This window comes from Aptenodytes patagonicus, chromosome 3 (assembly GCF_965638725.1).
Source record: "Aptenodytes patagonicus chromosome 3, bAptPat1.pri.cur, whole genome shotgun sequence".
In the NCBI taxonomy this organism is placed as follows: domain Eukaryota; kingdom Metazoa; phylum Chordata; class Aves; order Sphenisciformes; family Spheniscidae; genus Aptenodytes; species Aptenodytes patagonicus.
This window is the reverse complement of record NC_134951.1, coordinates 2,370,196-2,385,279: the sequence shown is the minus strand read 5'-3', so window position 1 is coordinate 2,385,279 and position 15,084 is coordinate 2,370,196. Positions and strand designations below refer to the sequence as shown.

The 15,084-nt window shown below is 46.5% G+C and overlaps 1 protein-coding gene across 1 annotated transcript in view; it reads left to right on the top strand.

Annotated features, from left to right (window-relative positions):
* Positions 1 to 15,084, top strand: part of ELP3 (elongator acetyltransferase complex subunit 3) — a 101,864-nt gene that overhangs the window by 47,834 nt on the left and 38,946 nt on the right. The window contains exon 10 of the mRNA XM_076332535.1: positions 7,076 to 7,269. Within this exon, the coding sequence (XP_076188650.1) occupies positions 7,076 to 7,269 (194 nt within the window). The remainder of the gene's footprint in view (positions 1 to 7,075; positions 7,270 to 15,084) is intronic.

Below are 15,084 nucleotides of genomic sequence, written 5' to 3'. Positions count from 1 at the left end.
CGGGTCAGTGTCTGCAAACAGATGGCGTTCGGAGCAGCTAACAGCAGCTTACTACGTTCTGGTAACTTAATAGGAAGTCTAAGGTCACATAATTGAAAGACATTGATGTTAAGTGACTTTAAAATGACCACCTCTCAGCTTGCTGTTGGCACTGCGTTTCCCTGCTTCCCAGGTGGCAACTCGTGCTTGTCGATGTGTGCGTGTTCCCAGGCTGCTGCAAAAGGCAAGTAAAAAGGCACAAATTAGTCTATACTTCTCGGTCAGTAGGCCATTGGCAGTATCAGTGAGTGCAGATCTTATCATTACATTTTAATTAGACTAACATTTACAAGAAAGAGGGGAAAATGCAAATTTCGAGTTAAAACGGAGCCACATTTTTGAGCCACAAGCTTCTACTAATGCATATAATTAAACTACTAAGTGATTGTTCGTTCCCTGTAGAGCTGGAAGTGTCACTCAACGCAGTAGCTTTCAAGTGCTATCACTATTCATAGTTATAAATAATACAGCTGATGGAGATAAGGAATGCTGTAATATGGAGAGTTAAGATAATGTTCATCTTAATGTAGTCGGACGTGAATTTAATCATCTCTTTAACGCAGGGACTATAGTAAAGGAACCAATTCAAGAATCAGGTTGAGTGGCACCTGGTTGCTAGTGGACAGTCATTAAAAAATAGATTTTGGTGACCTTTATTTTTAACAAATCCTGACACTTCAGTAAATAGCTCTAAAAAATTGCTGCGCTTTTCCTATAACTGATATCTCCTCAAACAGTTGAACATCTTGAGAGCAAGAAGATTAAAGATGGCAACTGAATCTTTGGTCTGTAAAAACATGAAGTGGAATCCCATAAAATACATTTTTTTTCTTTTTGGCGTGAGCAGCTTTTGGGTGTCTTCAAAACATGTTTCTAATTTGTTCTGTACTTAGTGGTCAGTAAAATCAGATTAAAACTGCAAGGTATAATCTTTCAATATTGGCTAAGTTGTGCTGTTACCGAACTTGAAAATGGGGCCAAACCGCTGTGTGGTCTCGTTATGATCCCAAATCATTTGACCTTTCTGTTGCAACTCTGAACAGATACGTGGGTGACTAACGGGTTTTCTATTTAAAAAGGTTATTGCAAGCGCACATGATGGAAGTGAAATATTTGAATTCAGGACTTCGTCTCCTGATTCCGTCTCCTCTTACATTCTGATCTTTTTTTGATTCACATAGTGTTATGTTGATTTTTGGTTTTCAACTAATGTCTTTTTTCTTGGACAGTAATTACAATGTCATGCAATTTTTAAGACTCAAAGCGATTGATGGGAGTTGGACAAAAGGATTCCATCATGCACTTTGAGACATCTGCCTTGACGGAAAAGTCAGTGGCTTCTTGGCATCTAAATGACTGATTTTAACACCCATTGGACTCTGATTATTCATAGAGGCAGTGAGTTTATGAGGTGGTGGATGAATGGATCCTATAGATGCCATTAGCTTTAATAACAGGGAACTTCTACAACAAAGGCATATGCTAGTAAAATCAATTACTGTTCTCATAAAGCATGTTAGCGGCTAACTTGTATAACCTTGTAGACTGAATGTGTGTTGATGGGATCTTATTAAGATTCATTGTTTGTAATTCACAGAGCAGCTGTTTCAACAAGTAAAGTATGTTTAATGGAGCTCAGGTGAAGCAAAAAAAATTGTGAATTCCAGGATTCTCTGGTTACTCGTTATATTATTTGCTGTGAAAAAAGTAGAATTGTAGAAACATAGAATAGTTTAGGTTGGAAAAGACCTCTAAGATCATCGAGTCCAGCCATTAACCCAGCACTGCCAAGTCCACCACTAAACCATGTCCCTAAGTGCCACATCTACACGTCTTTTAAACACCTCCAGGGATGGTGACTCCACCACTTCCCTGGGCAGCCTGGTCCAATCTTTAACCACTCTTTCAGTAAAGACATTTTTCCTCACGTCCAATCTAAACCTCCCCTGGCGCAACTTGAGGCCGTTTCCTCTCATCCTATCGCTTGTTCCTTGGGAGAAGAGACCGACCCCCACCTCGCTACAACCTCCTTTCAGGTGGTTGTAGAGAGCGATGAGGTCTCCCCTCAGCCTCCTTTTCTCCAGGCTAAACAACCCCAGTTCCCTCAGCCACTCCTCATCAGACTTGTTCTCCAGACCCCTCACCAGCCTCGTTGCCCTTCTCTGGACACGCTCCAGCACCTCAATGTCAATAGAGAAAAGTACTCAACTTTCCTCTAATACCACATGAATTGGGCAAGGTTGTGAGAAACGTTATTTTAGGGTAAGAAAAGGTCCATGTTTATGAACCTCCAGATCACTTAAGTTTCAGCTGATCTGAATTGACTTTTATTTTATTACAATGGAATCACTACAATAATTTCTCACATGCCGTCCCACCCTCCACACGCACAAATTTTAAATTTTACTCTAGCATCCATCTTTATTATACGAGGTGTGTTAAATGCTAGTTGGCTTACAGCCTTTAGCTAGAGGGGAGAAAACTTCAAAGAAAATTGGTTTAGTAGCTTTGAAGTTGTATGTGCTTCCATTTAGAATATTCATGCGTGCGAGAGCACTGTGCCGCATCCTCAGGTGATTCAAAAAGACTGGAAATACGTCAGGATCCTTTCTCTCTAGGTCATCCTTAACCTCTGTCTTCACGGTGCATTAGCAGATGTGGATTTAAGCCCTGATTGAGTGCTTGCTAGAGCTGATGGAAAGCCTCCTGTGGGCTCCAGTGATGCTATGTATGGTGGTCTCTGGAACAAATGTTGTTTTAGGGATTGAATTTGTTTTGGCAGTAATCTGTTCTGAACGTTTTTATCAGTCGAAGACACCTTTTAAGGTGTCTAATTAAAAAAAGAAAAGGCCACAATTCCTGCTAAAGCTTGGCATGTGTTGGCATTTTATAGTTCCTTTGTTTCATGAGAGACTTAATCAAAGCTGTTTGTAAATGGGAAAAGGTTAAGCCTTTAAATATTGGGATTTATAGAAACTATTTAAAGTTTACCGATGGAAAAAGGGGTTCAGGAAAAAAAGGAGACACTGCTTTGCTGTATTGTTTGAAATTAATTACTTTTGAAATAATTAAACTTGAGGAACATTTTGAGAAATATGTTAAGAAATAAATATGAAAATCTGTTGCTTTTTTAATGCCAGCATTACTGAAATGCAAAGTAGCATTATCAGCTAGCTTAATATATTGACGTAAAATATTCAGTATGTATGAAGTGGCAAAATTCACCATGTGACTAGAAACCTTAACTTTTGACCTTGCCTTTGGCTGCTGGATGGCTTTAACCTTAGTGCTGTGTTGATGCCTTTGCCTTTTATCTGCAATGTAAAACAGTGAATGTTTAAATATTCTGACTGGTGAATCATACATGCTTTTGCGTTCAGTTCAGTATCATTGCAAATATTAATACATAACCTTACTGGAAGCCTTTTTTCCTTGCTGGAGTGGTTTATTTACCTTCCTATATCTCATTGTGGAAGCATCATTGCTTTCTCACCTTAATGTCTTTCTCTTCTTCGGTGCCGCTTGCCCATAGAGCTCCTCTCGTTAGAACAATCACCTCTTACATGATTTTCTCATTCCTTCTTTCACAGTCGCTTTGTTTGTGTTAGAGCACCTCTAACCACCCACAAAAGATGGAAGTCTGCCCTTTTGGGTTGTTCCAGGACAACAGGATTCTGAATTATTTTTCTGGTCCTACACTGCCTCATATGCTATATGACTTTGGGTTACACACCTGCTTCAGCTGGCTGCTTTGAAAATGAGCCCAGTGATTTCTTTTTTCCCCACCCCCCCTTTGCATCTGGAGCATCAGATGCACACTAGGGCCAGCACAGAAGAAGTGGTAAGAGTGGTCAGCCAAGGGCAGAGCGTGTCTGCCTTCTCTGACAGCCGCCAGCGACAGTATTGACCTGTAAAGTCAAGCTGAACCCTTGGGGCAGAGAGGAGGACGTGCGCTTCCAAGAGATGCATTAAGCAGACATAATGGTTCCCTGCTGTCACATGGGGGCAGATCCTGTTTCTGACCTTACTTACTTACTGGGAGTTGGACTCGATGATCCTTATGGGTCCCTTCCAACTTGAGAAATTCTATGATTCATCAGTGGTGCTCAACAGATCGCTCCGTAACGCAAGTCCAACACCGAAACAAAAGAAAAGCGCTCTCCTCAAAATGCATGTTGGGTTCTCCTGCATCAGTGAGGTGAGTCATCCTGGTCAAGGGTCCATCAGGAATCGGAGCTGGCACGAGGTTGGGAGCAGGACGGCGTGGCTGGAAGCGTGGGCAGGGCAGGGAGCCAACACATCTGCTGCCTGTGGAGCTGCAGCACAAACCAGCCCAAAGTGTCTCCGAATAAGTCATTTATGTCCTATCCTCAGAGGTGGTGGTGATGATTTTATTCTTTCACAGAGCTGGCAAGATAAGTATGTTTTTTCATCTCATGGTGACGATGTGAGGTTCATGACGAACAGGAGTGTCTGTAGAGTGCATAAACAGACCTGAGGAAAGGAGGAGACCAACCAGAGGAGGATCACAAAAATGATCAGGGGGATGGAACACCTCTGCTATGGAGAAAGGCTGAGAGAGTTGGGGTTGTTCAGCCTAGAGAGGAGAAGGCTTTGGGGAGACCTTCTTGCAGCCTGTCAGTACTTAAAGGGGGCTTATGAGAAAGATGGGGACAGACTTTTTAGCAGGGCCTGTAGCGACAGGACAAGGGGGAACGGCTTTAAACTAAAGGGGGGGAGATTGAGACTAGATAGAAGGAAGAAATTGTTTGTGCTGAGGGTGGTGAGACACTGGCCCAGGTTGCCCAGAGAGGTGGTGGCTGCCCCATCCCTGGAAACATTCCAGGTCAGGTTGGACGGGGCTCTGAGCAACCTGCTCTAGTTGCAGATGTCCCTGCCCATGGCAGGGGGGTTGGACTAGATGGCCTTTAGAGGTCCCTTCCAACCCAAACTATTCTATGATTCTATATCTACACACGCTCCGGAGTGAGCACCTTGACACCGTGGTTCAGAGTCATCTGTCTTTATCTGCCTTTGGCCAACTTCCTTGTAAACCATTTACTTTACAGATAGCACAGCTTAATGGGACACAAGGTATGTTACCTGTCTGGGATGGCTGGTCTTGTGTCTTGGATACTCTTTGAGGAGAAATGAGTTAGATATCCCTCCTGGAGGCTGAGGGTGGAGAACGTGGGTCTCGCTTTCTGCATGAACCAAATCGTTTAGCAATTCTGTAACGAGGAGAGCACGAGGAGGCTGTGCCTGGATGGGGTTCTCTCGGCAGCAGCAACCTTTGGCACAACCGTTTTGCAAAGCTGCAGGTAACTCAAGTCAGTGAGTTGATCCGAGTTAAAACAATCTTGCAAAATTTAAAACCAGTACCTCCCCCTTGTGTTGTTTTTTTCTTTATGGGGCCATCCAGAACTCTACTGCTCCTTAAGCCAGCAGTGCTGCTGGGATGATGATGGCTGAAGCTTCATCAGGCCACGAATGCAGGATTTGACAGTTAATTTTGCAGCAGCAGCGTGGAGTTTATCCATGGTCCAGATCTTGTTTTGTCTCTCAAACTGATTCAGTCGTCCCTGTCTCTCTGTGAGGATGAATATAAATGGCTCAGGAGGCTGGTCTGCCTGGAAAAGATATTTTTCAACCGGTTTCTGTTTTTCAGCTGGATTAGCTCTCTGGTCTGTTTTTCTCTGTAGCCGCACAGCAGGCAGGGCGGCACAGGAGTGCGGGCGTGCAGGACAGAGGCTGCTGGAGCTGGCCCCAGGCTTAGGCAGGGAGTCTGCCAGAAACGGCCTGGGCTGACGTGGTCCTGCCGTTCCTCTGACCTTGCCCGCCTCCTCCCGTCCTTGTGCTGGATCTAGCATGCATTCAAGTCTGTGCAGATCTATTTTGGTGTGCTTAAGCTAGCAGCAAACCGTTTGCTGCTTTTTATCGTGTTGAAGTACGGTTTTGTGAAGCACGGGGAGCCAACAGAGCTGCTTAGTGCTGCCCAGATGGGGAGGTCCTGCTCCCAGCAGGCTGCTGGTGGCACTTTATTCCAACGTCGGGGATTGCTGGAGCGCTCCAGGAGCTGGTTTAACACACAGCAGCAGTAGGAAACATAGCAAAATGTCTGAGTGGGTCTGGGCCACGTGAATGTGTTGAAGCACTTCAGCAAAGCGCTGGTGAGTACCAAAGCTAGCGCAGCAACTGGTGGGGCCACAATAGCCTGCCATTAACTCAGCTTAACAAACCTGTATTTTTTTATTACTATGAGAATACCATGCTGGAGAGGGATCAAGCAGTGGATTTCAAGTGTGCAACAGTCTAATCCAGTATTAGATTTGGCCCGTAGATGCTATTATGATGAGGGCCATGTCATCGCTTAAGTCAATTTAATGGTTGCTTGGTTCAGGGTGCCTCGCCTGGTTTTTGTAAGTGGTTCTATTTTAATTGTCATTACTGAAATTTAATCTGCAAAAAACCAATGCGATTGTTGTGTGGTGCGAGCTAGCGCTGTTCAATTTGCAGTTCTGTACTGGGATTTAGTCATAGAAGTTAGCAGGAGATACAGTTTGTCCTCCCGTTCTCCAGGATTGTTCAGAACATCATTGTAGAATAAATCTGTTTTTCTGCATTGCTATTCAAATGATGTGTCCCAGACACATTGATTAATCTCTAAATGTGGTCTGCTGAGATTGAAGATAAGTACACCCATTTCTATTGTTCTAGTTCTGAGCAGAGTCTGTTACAATAAATGGTGCCGTATCTATTGAATTCATGCTGAAAGGTGGGAGTAATGTACAGATTTGACTCGTAGCGTTGTCGTGTGGATTTTTTTTCCTTTAGTGGCCTTCTCTTTAAATCTAGAACATGCTCTTTTATTTCTGAAAATGTCATAAACTGATAAATACTGGAAACTCAGTGTAAGCTAGTAATTGCCTTTTGTCTTTACAAAATCTGTCTTGAAATTAGTTTTGTTGGGGCACTAAAGCCCCAGGAAATGTAATTTGCTTTGCCCTGACTCGCATCTTTTGTTCCACTTTTGCAGGAATTTTTTGAGAACCCCGCTTTTCGCCCAGACGGTATGAAGCTCTATCCGACCCTGGTGATCCGTGGCACTGGTCTGTACGAGCTCTGGAAGACTGGAAGATACAAGAGCTACCCCCCCAGCACTCTTGTGGATCTGGTGGCCAGAATCCTGGCCCTTGTCCCACCGTGGACACGTGTGTACCGTGTTCAGAGGTAATTTTCTGCGGTGGGCCTTGGATCTTGATTTATTGCACTTGGAGGGATTCTTACCTTAATTACAGCAAGATCTGACTCAACCTTCTATTATTTTTCAGCCTTAATCATTAACGCACTAAAGATTTTTAAAACTGCTTCCTATCTTTTCAGAACAGCCAAGTAGAATGAGAAGCTATTTAAATTGAACTGCCTCCCTAATGCACCCAGAAACTTCAAGGTTTCTGGAGGCCTCGCTTTCGTTGCCAGTCAGACAAGAGCATAGGATGTGGCACGCATAGTACTTTAATGATATTGATGGATAATTGCCTCTTGACTGTGGGTGAAGTTTCCTATATTTATTGCAGGAGCTGCGAGGTGTGTCATTTTTTTTGGCTATAGACACTTCCTTACTTTCCCCGTGGGTGTTGCAGGGTTTTCATAAATGTACTATTGTAGTGCCGTTGTTTCCGGCACTCACCTCCCAGGACGACAGATAATACTTCCATTTAGCACTGTATTTTCAGTGTGGGGTCTTCCTTGGATTATTTTTCTTCTGTTATCTCCTACATCTGTCTGATATTAGGAAGGGAGGCTATAGCGCGCTTGCCGATTTTTGCATGTGCAGACAATACTCAGTTGGCTTCCAGCTACAGGAGCTGGAAACAGTGCCAATGCCTAGCTCTCCAAGAGCACGCAGAATGAGAGCGCCTCGTGCGTTAGACCTCACCTACCTGGACTTCCCTAAGGCATTTGATTTTGTGCCTTATCAGAAATAGGACGGCACAGGGAAAGCGGAGAAACACGGTAGAGAAAGTGGCTGAAGGCAAGAAACGCTGGGTAGCTTTGACAAAGAAAGTATGGACTCAGGGTTATTAGTGGAGTTTCTCAAACATCCATTTAAAAACTAATCTTGCTCAAAACTGTGTTTATTTACGATGACACAAAAAGTAATAGGGCACTGAGGAAACCTTGCAGGGCTGGGAAGCATCGTTGAAAGAGAGAGGGTGCACAAGCAGGGTCCGGTGGTGGTGAAGCTGGAGTGATAGAGGTGGGATGAGATGCAGTTCAGGGAAGTTTGAGGTCAAACTCGGAGGTGGTTTTGCTGCAGACCATGAGATCACCATGTGAAAATAGCAGAGGGGAAGAAGTTCTTAATGTCCTGGTCTGTAGTATGAATAAGCCACTGGTGAATGCAGCTGTGAAAAGCATTTTTTTCAGGATAACTCTTCTTAGAGGTGAAAGTATTAATGCAGCAGTCAGACAAGGGCTTTGGTAAGACCTTGTCTGGAATAATCCCCATCTTCAAGAAAATAAACTGTGGAAATATGTGCAGAGGAGCATCAGTCTTTTGTTTGAAGGATAGATGTGGAAATACGTGACCTCTGCAAATCTATGAGAGAAGGAAGATAACCTTTTAAGAAATGGGAACACTGATTTGGGCAGAGAACAAGAAAATAAGAAGTAGCCTTGCATAAAATGAGACAGGAAGCTGGGAATTTTTGGTCAGGACTGAGATTCTGGAGTAGCTTTCCAAAGAAAAGAAGCTAAACATGAATATGGTGAAGCTTGATTAGGCTTATGAATGCGATCGTGATCCAGCAGTCTGTAGTAACTTGAGACACAGATTCAGCCACCAGGAGATCCTTTCTTCAGATCTTTGTTACTGTGAGAAACTGGCGGCTGTAGCTGAACTCTGAGAAGAAGGACGTGATACTGGTGAAGAAGGCAAAACATGGCTTACAGGAAATATCTACTTGATATTCCCCCAGGCTTTTCACATCACTTGTAGGAGCATTATTAAAGGCAAAACTCCTATATTTTCTCCCTGCACATCTCCTCCTTCCTCATTGATTCCACTATTGAATCATTGAGGTTGGAAAAGACCTCTAAGATCATCGAGTCCAACCGTCGACCCAACACCCCCATGCCCACTAAACCATGTCCCTAAGCGCCTCATCTACTCGTCTTTTAAATACCTCCAGGGATGGAGACTCCACCCCTTCCCTGGGCAGCCTGGTCCAATGTTTAACCACTCTTTCAGTAAAGACATTTTTCCTCACGTCCAATCTAAACCTCCCCTGGCACAACTTGAGGCCGTTTCCTCTCGTCCTATCGCTTGTTCCTTGGGAGAAGAGACCGACCCCACCTCGCTACAACCTCCTTTCAGGTAGTTGTAGAGAGCGATGAGGTCTCCCCTCAGCCTCCTTTTCTCCAGGCTGAACAACCCCAGTTCCCTCAGCCGCTCCTCATCAGACTTGTTCTCCAGACCCCTCACCAGCCTCGTTGCCCTTCTCTGGACACGCTCCAGCACCTCGACGTCCTTCTTGTAGTGAGGGGCCCAAAACTGAACACAGTATTCGAGGTGCGGCCTCACCAGGGCCGAGTACAGGGGCACGATCACTTCCCTACTCCTGCTGGCCACACTATTGCTGATACAGGCCAGGATGCCATTGGCCTTCTTGGCCGCCTGGGCACACTGCCGGCTCATGTTCAGCCGGCTGTCGACCAGCACCCCCAGGTCCTTTTCCGACAGGCAGCTTTCCAGCCACTCTTCCCCAAGCCTGTAGCGCTGCATGGGGTTGTTGTGGCTGAAGTGCAGGACTCGATGATCTTAGAGGTCTTTTCCAACCTCAATGATTCTATGATTCTGTTACAGACGCAATGGCCCGTTTGTTCATGATGCTATCACCGTAGCATTGTATCTAAAACAAAACAGGTTTATTCTTAGAGGACAACATGAGTTTGCAGCCTAGCAGGTCTTCTCCTAAGGAACACAGGCCTGGAAAAGTCCTTGCTTGGTGTGCTGATTTGCCTGAGTTTGACTATGATTTCTTCTGTCAACAGCAGCAGCCTCCATCTAGCTGTCATCTGGCTCTCAGTTATTATGTTCCAGTGGAATAGCTGTTTTCTTACTGACTGGCTCATGTTATCTGAAACTTGTTCATAGTGATTACAGATTTTTACACCTCCAGTGCAAAGTCCAAAAGCTATTACCTTGATCTAAATTGCTTTCAGGGCCGTTGTGTGACTCTGTAACAGAATAATGAACAAAGCCAGATTTCCACAAATGTTTGTGGCCTGTTCCCAACACTGCTTCACTGAGGACAGCAACTTTTTCCCCGTTCTCCATTGCTGCCCCAGGCCCTTTCCATCTCCCTCCAACCCGCTGCCGCCAGTCCTCCGTCCTTCACATCTTACATTTCAGGCTCTGTTTCCACAATCCTTTCAGATGCAGCTTGTGCCCCGGATGGCGGCTTGTCCCGAGCTCTCTGCATACTGACTGGCCGTTTGGTACGTGCATTCAGGTTTTCTAGCAAAGACCGCCAGAAAAAGACTGAGCTACCTATGCCCTTCCTTATTACGACCATTACTTGGGATCTCTGTTCCCTAGTACCAGGTTTTGAGGAAGCATAAGGGACTCTGGTTTTGTAGTCACTCACATGCTCAAAATAATGAGTTTAAGGAGTCGAGTGAGTATGGGAGAGGTGTCACTAACACTGTAGAAGTTTCCTGAAGCAGAAAGACCAGGTTAAATATGTTTTAAAAAAAAAAAAAAAAAAAGAGATGCTGTTGCTATTGTCTGGTTGGAGGAGAATATATCTTCCAGGGTGTTTTGTAACTGTCAGAGATGCTTAATACTGTATTTATCCTGAATGTTTGTGAACCTCATTATCACCGAAGTGCTTTGGTGTCTGAGAAGGTGTGAAATGACAGCAGTAGTGCCGCACACCTTGAGACTTTTCCTTTCGTGGATCGCGGTGGTTTATATGAATGTTATTTTCACTGTCTTGGTGGGGACATGTAGGTACGAAGAAATAAAATACCTTGCTCAACCGAGATCATATAATAAGTCAGAGCTGAGAGCAGACTCAAGGTCTTTAGACTTTCACTGTGTGCTTCAATCAGCTGCTTCACAAGTGTCCTAAGTAATGCAAAATGTTTGAAAAATTGAAGATTAAATAGGCCTTGTTGAAGCTTCTGGCAAATTGCACGTTAACTTTAATAAGGTCAGGATTTAATCCCCCATATCCCTGAATTTGTTTAACATTTTAACAAGTCCTGAAATCACTGGTACAATGCTGTCTTGCGGCTATTCAAAATCGGCAGTTAGTGTGTACACTCATGATGCACACAGGTTACTTATTTAAATACTCTGCCCTAATCTGAAGTGGGGATGGAAAACCTATTTCTTGCTTTCTTTTTCTTAAAAAGCTTATCATTCATATTTTAATTTAGTTTGCTCCCTAGTAGGCAGATGAGAGAGGCTCAAGTTACTGTATGTTGTATTCTATCTTTTATTTGCAGTACTTCATTTACTGTTTCATAGCTGACTCTGGATTTAGCTAAAGACCTAGTACTGGAAGATGTCAGGATGTTTTATCTGTGTCCCTGTAGGGAAAATACATACAGCCTGACTTTTTGGAGTTCTTCCATAATTAGAAGAAAGGCGTTTAGATTATCACTGTAGATCGCCGAGGCGAGCAGCTCTGGTGCCGGCAGGATCCGCAGCGGAGTGCTCCAGCACGGTGCACAGGGGGGTTTCCCGAACCGGGGGAACCTCAGGGGAGCTGAGAGAGCTGCCAGGAGCCTGCAGCTCCCACCACGGCGGCTGATGAGACTGGGGTGGTGCCAGGACCAACGGCGGCCAAGCCCCCCAACACCTATAAAAGAAGCCCTTGGGGCGCGCTGGCGACCAGGAGCGCCGCAAACAGGGCACGACGCGGCAGTTTGCGCAGCAGGGCGTGCAGGAAGGGTGCTGAAGCTCTGCCAGCTCGACCAGGGAGCAATGGTATCCACCCGGCAGAAAGCCACGGCCTCTCTGAGCTCTGCACCCACCATGGCTGACGCAGCTTCCCAGACAGAGCTGCGGTGGGAACACGCTGCCAGCCAGGCGTCAGGCTGCAGGCTGTGCCCTGCTCTCACGCCAGTACCGGGCGGCAGCAGCGAGCACACCTCTGGGAGGTGCAACTAGGGAGAGGAACTCCTCCGCTTAGTGACAGAGCTCCGGGAGGAGCTGAGTAGGTTGAGGAGTATCAGGGAGTGTGTGAGAGAGAGAGAGAGAGACACTACTGGAATCACCCCCTACCTTCCCTGAGACAGGCCCAACAGGCAGACAGGACGTGTGATACGGAGGATTCCCTATCCTCTCTCTGCATTGCTGAACACAGCGACTTAAGGGATAGGGGACAACGGCGACAAGTTCCTGCCCGGCGCAGCAGGCGTGTCTCCTCTGTGACTATCCCACCTTCCCCGGTGCCCTGGCATAATAGGTATGAGGCTCTGCAATGGAACCAAACAATAACGAGGATGATGGTTCATCTAGTGGAGGTGTCGCCGAGGTTAAGTCGGCCCACGCCCTGTGTCAAAACTGCTTCCATAAAGAAAAAAAGATGGGTCATTGTCATAGGAGACTCCGTTCTGAAGGGAACTGAAGGCCCAATATGCAGACCGGACCCACTTCTTAGGGAAGGCTGCTGCCTCCCTGGGGCCCGGGTTAAAGATGTGAAGAGAAAGCTTCCTACCCTGGTACGGCCCTCAGACTACTATTATTATTGATTTTTCAGGTAGGCAGCGATGAAGTTGCAGCAAGAAGCCCGAGGGCAATCAAGAGAGACTTCAGGGCCTTGGGACGACTGGTTAAGGGATCAGGAGCACAAGCAGTGTTCTCCTGTGTCCTTCCAGTTGCAGGGAATGATGAGGGAAGAAACGGGAAGAGCCAGCAGATCAATACCTGGCTCCGAGCCTGGTGTCACCGGCAGAATTTTGGGGTTTTTGATCCCGGGTTGGTCTAAACGACACCAGGCCTGCTGGTGACAGATGGGGGTACACCTGTCTCAAAGGGGGAAAAGGATCTTTGCACAGGAGTTAGCAGGGCTCATTGAAAGCACTTTAAACTAGATTTGAAGGGGGAAAGGGATAAAATCAGGCTCGCTAGAGATAAGCCTGGGGGCGGCACGCCAATGGTTGAGGGACGGTGTGCTGGCGAGGTCCATCGGTCTGCCGTCTCGGTGGAGGCAGGGGATGGAGATCCATGCGGCAGCAAAGACACAAGGGTTATGTGTTAGAAACCACAGAAGCGCCTGAGAATGGTCACGTAGGAATTAGGGTTTCTCCTCCCAGAAAGGTGGCAGGATCAATAGCTCAACTGAAGTGCGTCTACACCAATGCACGCAGCACGGGCAACAAACAGGAGGAGCTGGAAGCCACTATGGAAAAACTATGATATAGTTGCCATCATGGAAACAACTGGAGTGCTGCAATGGATGGCTATAAGCTCTTCAGAAGGGATAGGCAAGGAGGGAGAGGCGGTGGAGTAGCCCTGTACGTTAGGGAGTGTTGATTGTCTAGAGCTTAATGATGGTGACGATAGGGTCGAGTGTTTATGGGTAAGAATCAGGGGGAAGGCCAATAAGGCAGGTACCATGGTGGGAGTCTGTTAGAGACCACCCGACCAGGATGAAGAGGCAGATGAAATATTCTATAAGCAGCTGAGAAGTCTCACAATCGCTAGCCCTTGTTCTCATGGGGGACTTCAACTTAGCAGATGTCTGCTGGAAATACAGTACAGGAGAGAGGACACAGTCCAGGAGGTTCCTGGAGCGTGTGGAAGATAACCTCCTGACACAGCTGGTGAGGGAGCCAGCTAGGGAAGGCGCCCGCTGGACCTGTTGTTTGTGAGCAGAGAAGGACTCGTGGGTGATGTGACGGTTGGAGGCCGTCTTGGGCACAGCGATCACAAAATGATAGAGTTTTCGATTCTTGGAGAAGTAAGGAGCGGGGTCAGCAGAACTGCTGCCTTGGATTTCCGGAGGGCAGACTTTGGCCTGTTCAGGACACTGGTTGACAGAGTCCCGTGGGAGGCAGTCCTGAAGGGCAGAGGAGCCCAGGAAGGCTGGACATTCTTCAAGAAGGAAAGCTTCAAGGCGCAGGAGCAGGCTGTCCCCGTGTGCCGAAAGACGAGCCAGCGGGGAAGACGACCGGCTCGGCTGAACAGAGAGCTTGGCTGGCGCTCAGGAAAAAAGGGAGAGTTTATGACCTTTGGAAGAAGGGGCAGGCCACTCAGGAGGACTACAAGGATGTTGCGAGGTTATGCAGGGAGAAAATTAGAAGGGCCAAAGCCCAACTAGAACTTAATCTGGTTACTGCTGTAAAAGACAATAAAAACTGTTTCTATAAATACATTAGCAACAACAGGAGGGCAAAGGAGAATCTCCATCCTTTATTGGATGCGGGGGAAAACATAGTGACAAAGGGTAAGGGAAAGGCTGAGGTACTTAATGCCTTCTTTGCCTCAGTCTTTATTAGTGAGACCAGTTGTTCTGCGGGTACCCAGCCCCCTGAGCTGGAAGAGAGGGACGGGGAGCAGAATGAAGCCCCCATAATCCAAGGGGAAATGGTTAGCGACCTGCTCCACCACTTAGACACACAGAGGTCTATGGGGCCGGATGGGATCCACCCAAGGGGACTGAGGGAGCTGGTGGATGTGCTCACCAAGCCACTTTCCATCATTTATCAGCAGTCCTGGCTGACCGGGGAGGTCCCAGTTGACTGGAGGTTAGCAAATGTGACGCCCTTCTACAAGAAGGGCTGGAAGGAGGATCCAGGGAACGACAGGTCTGTCAGCCTGACCTCGGAGCTGGGGAAGGTTATGGAGCAGATCATCTTGAGTGCCATCACGCGGCATGTACAGGACAGCCAGGTGACCAGGCCCAGCCAGCATGGTTTGATGAAAGGCAGGTCCTGCTTGACTCACCTGATCTCCTTCTATGACAAGGTGACCCACTCAGTGGATGAGGGAAAGGCTGTGGATGTGGTCTACCTCAACTTTAGTAA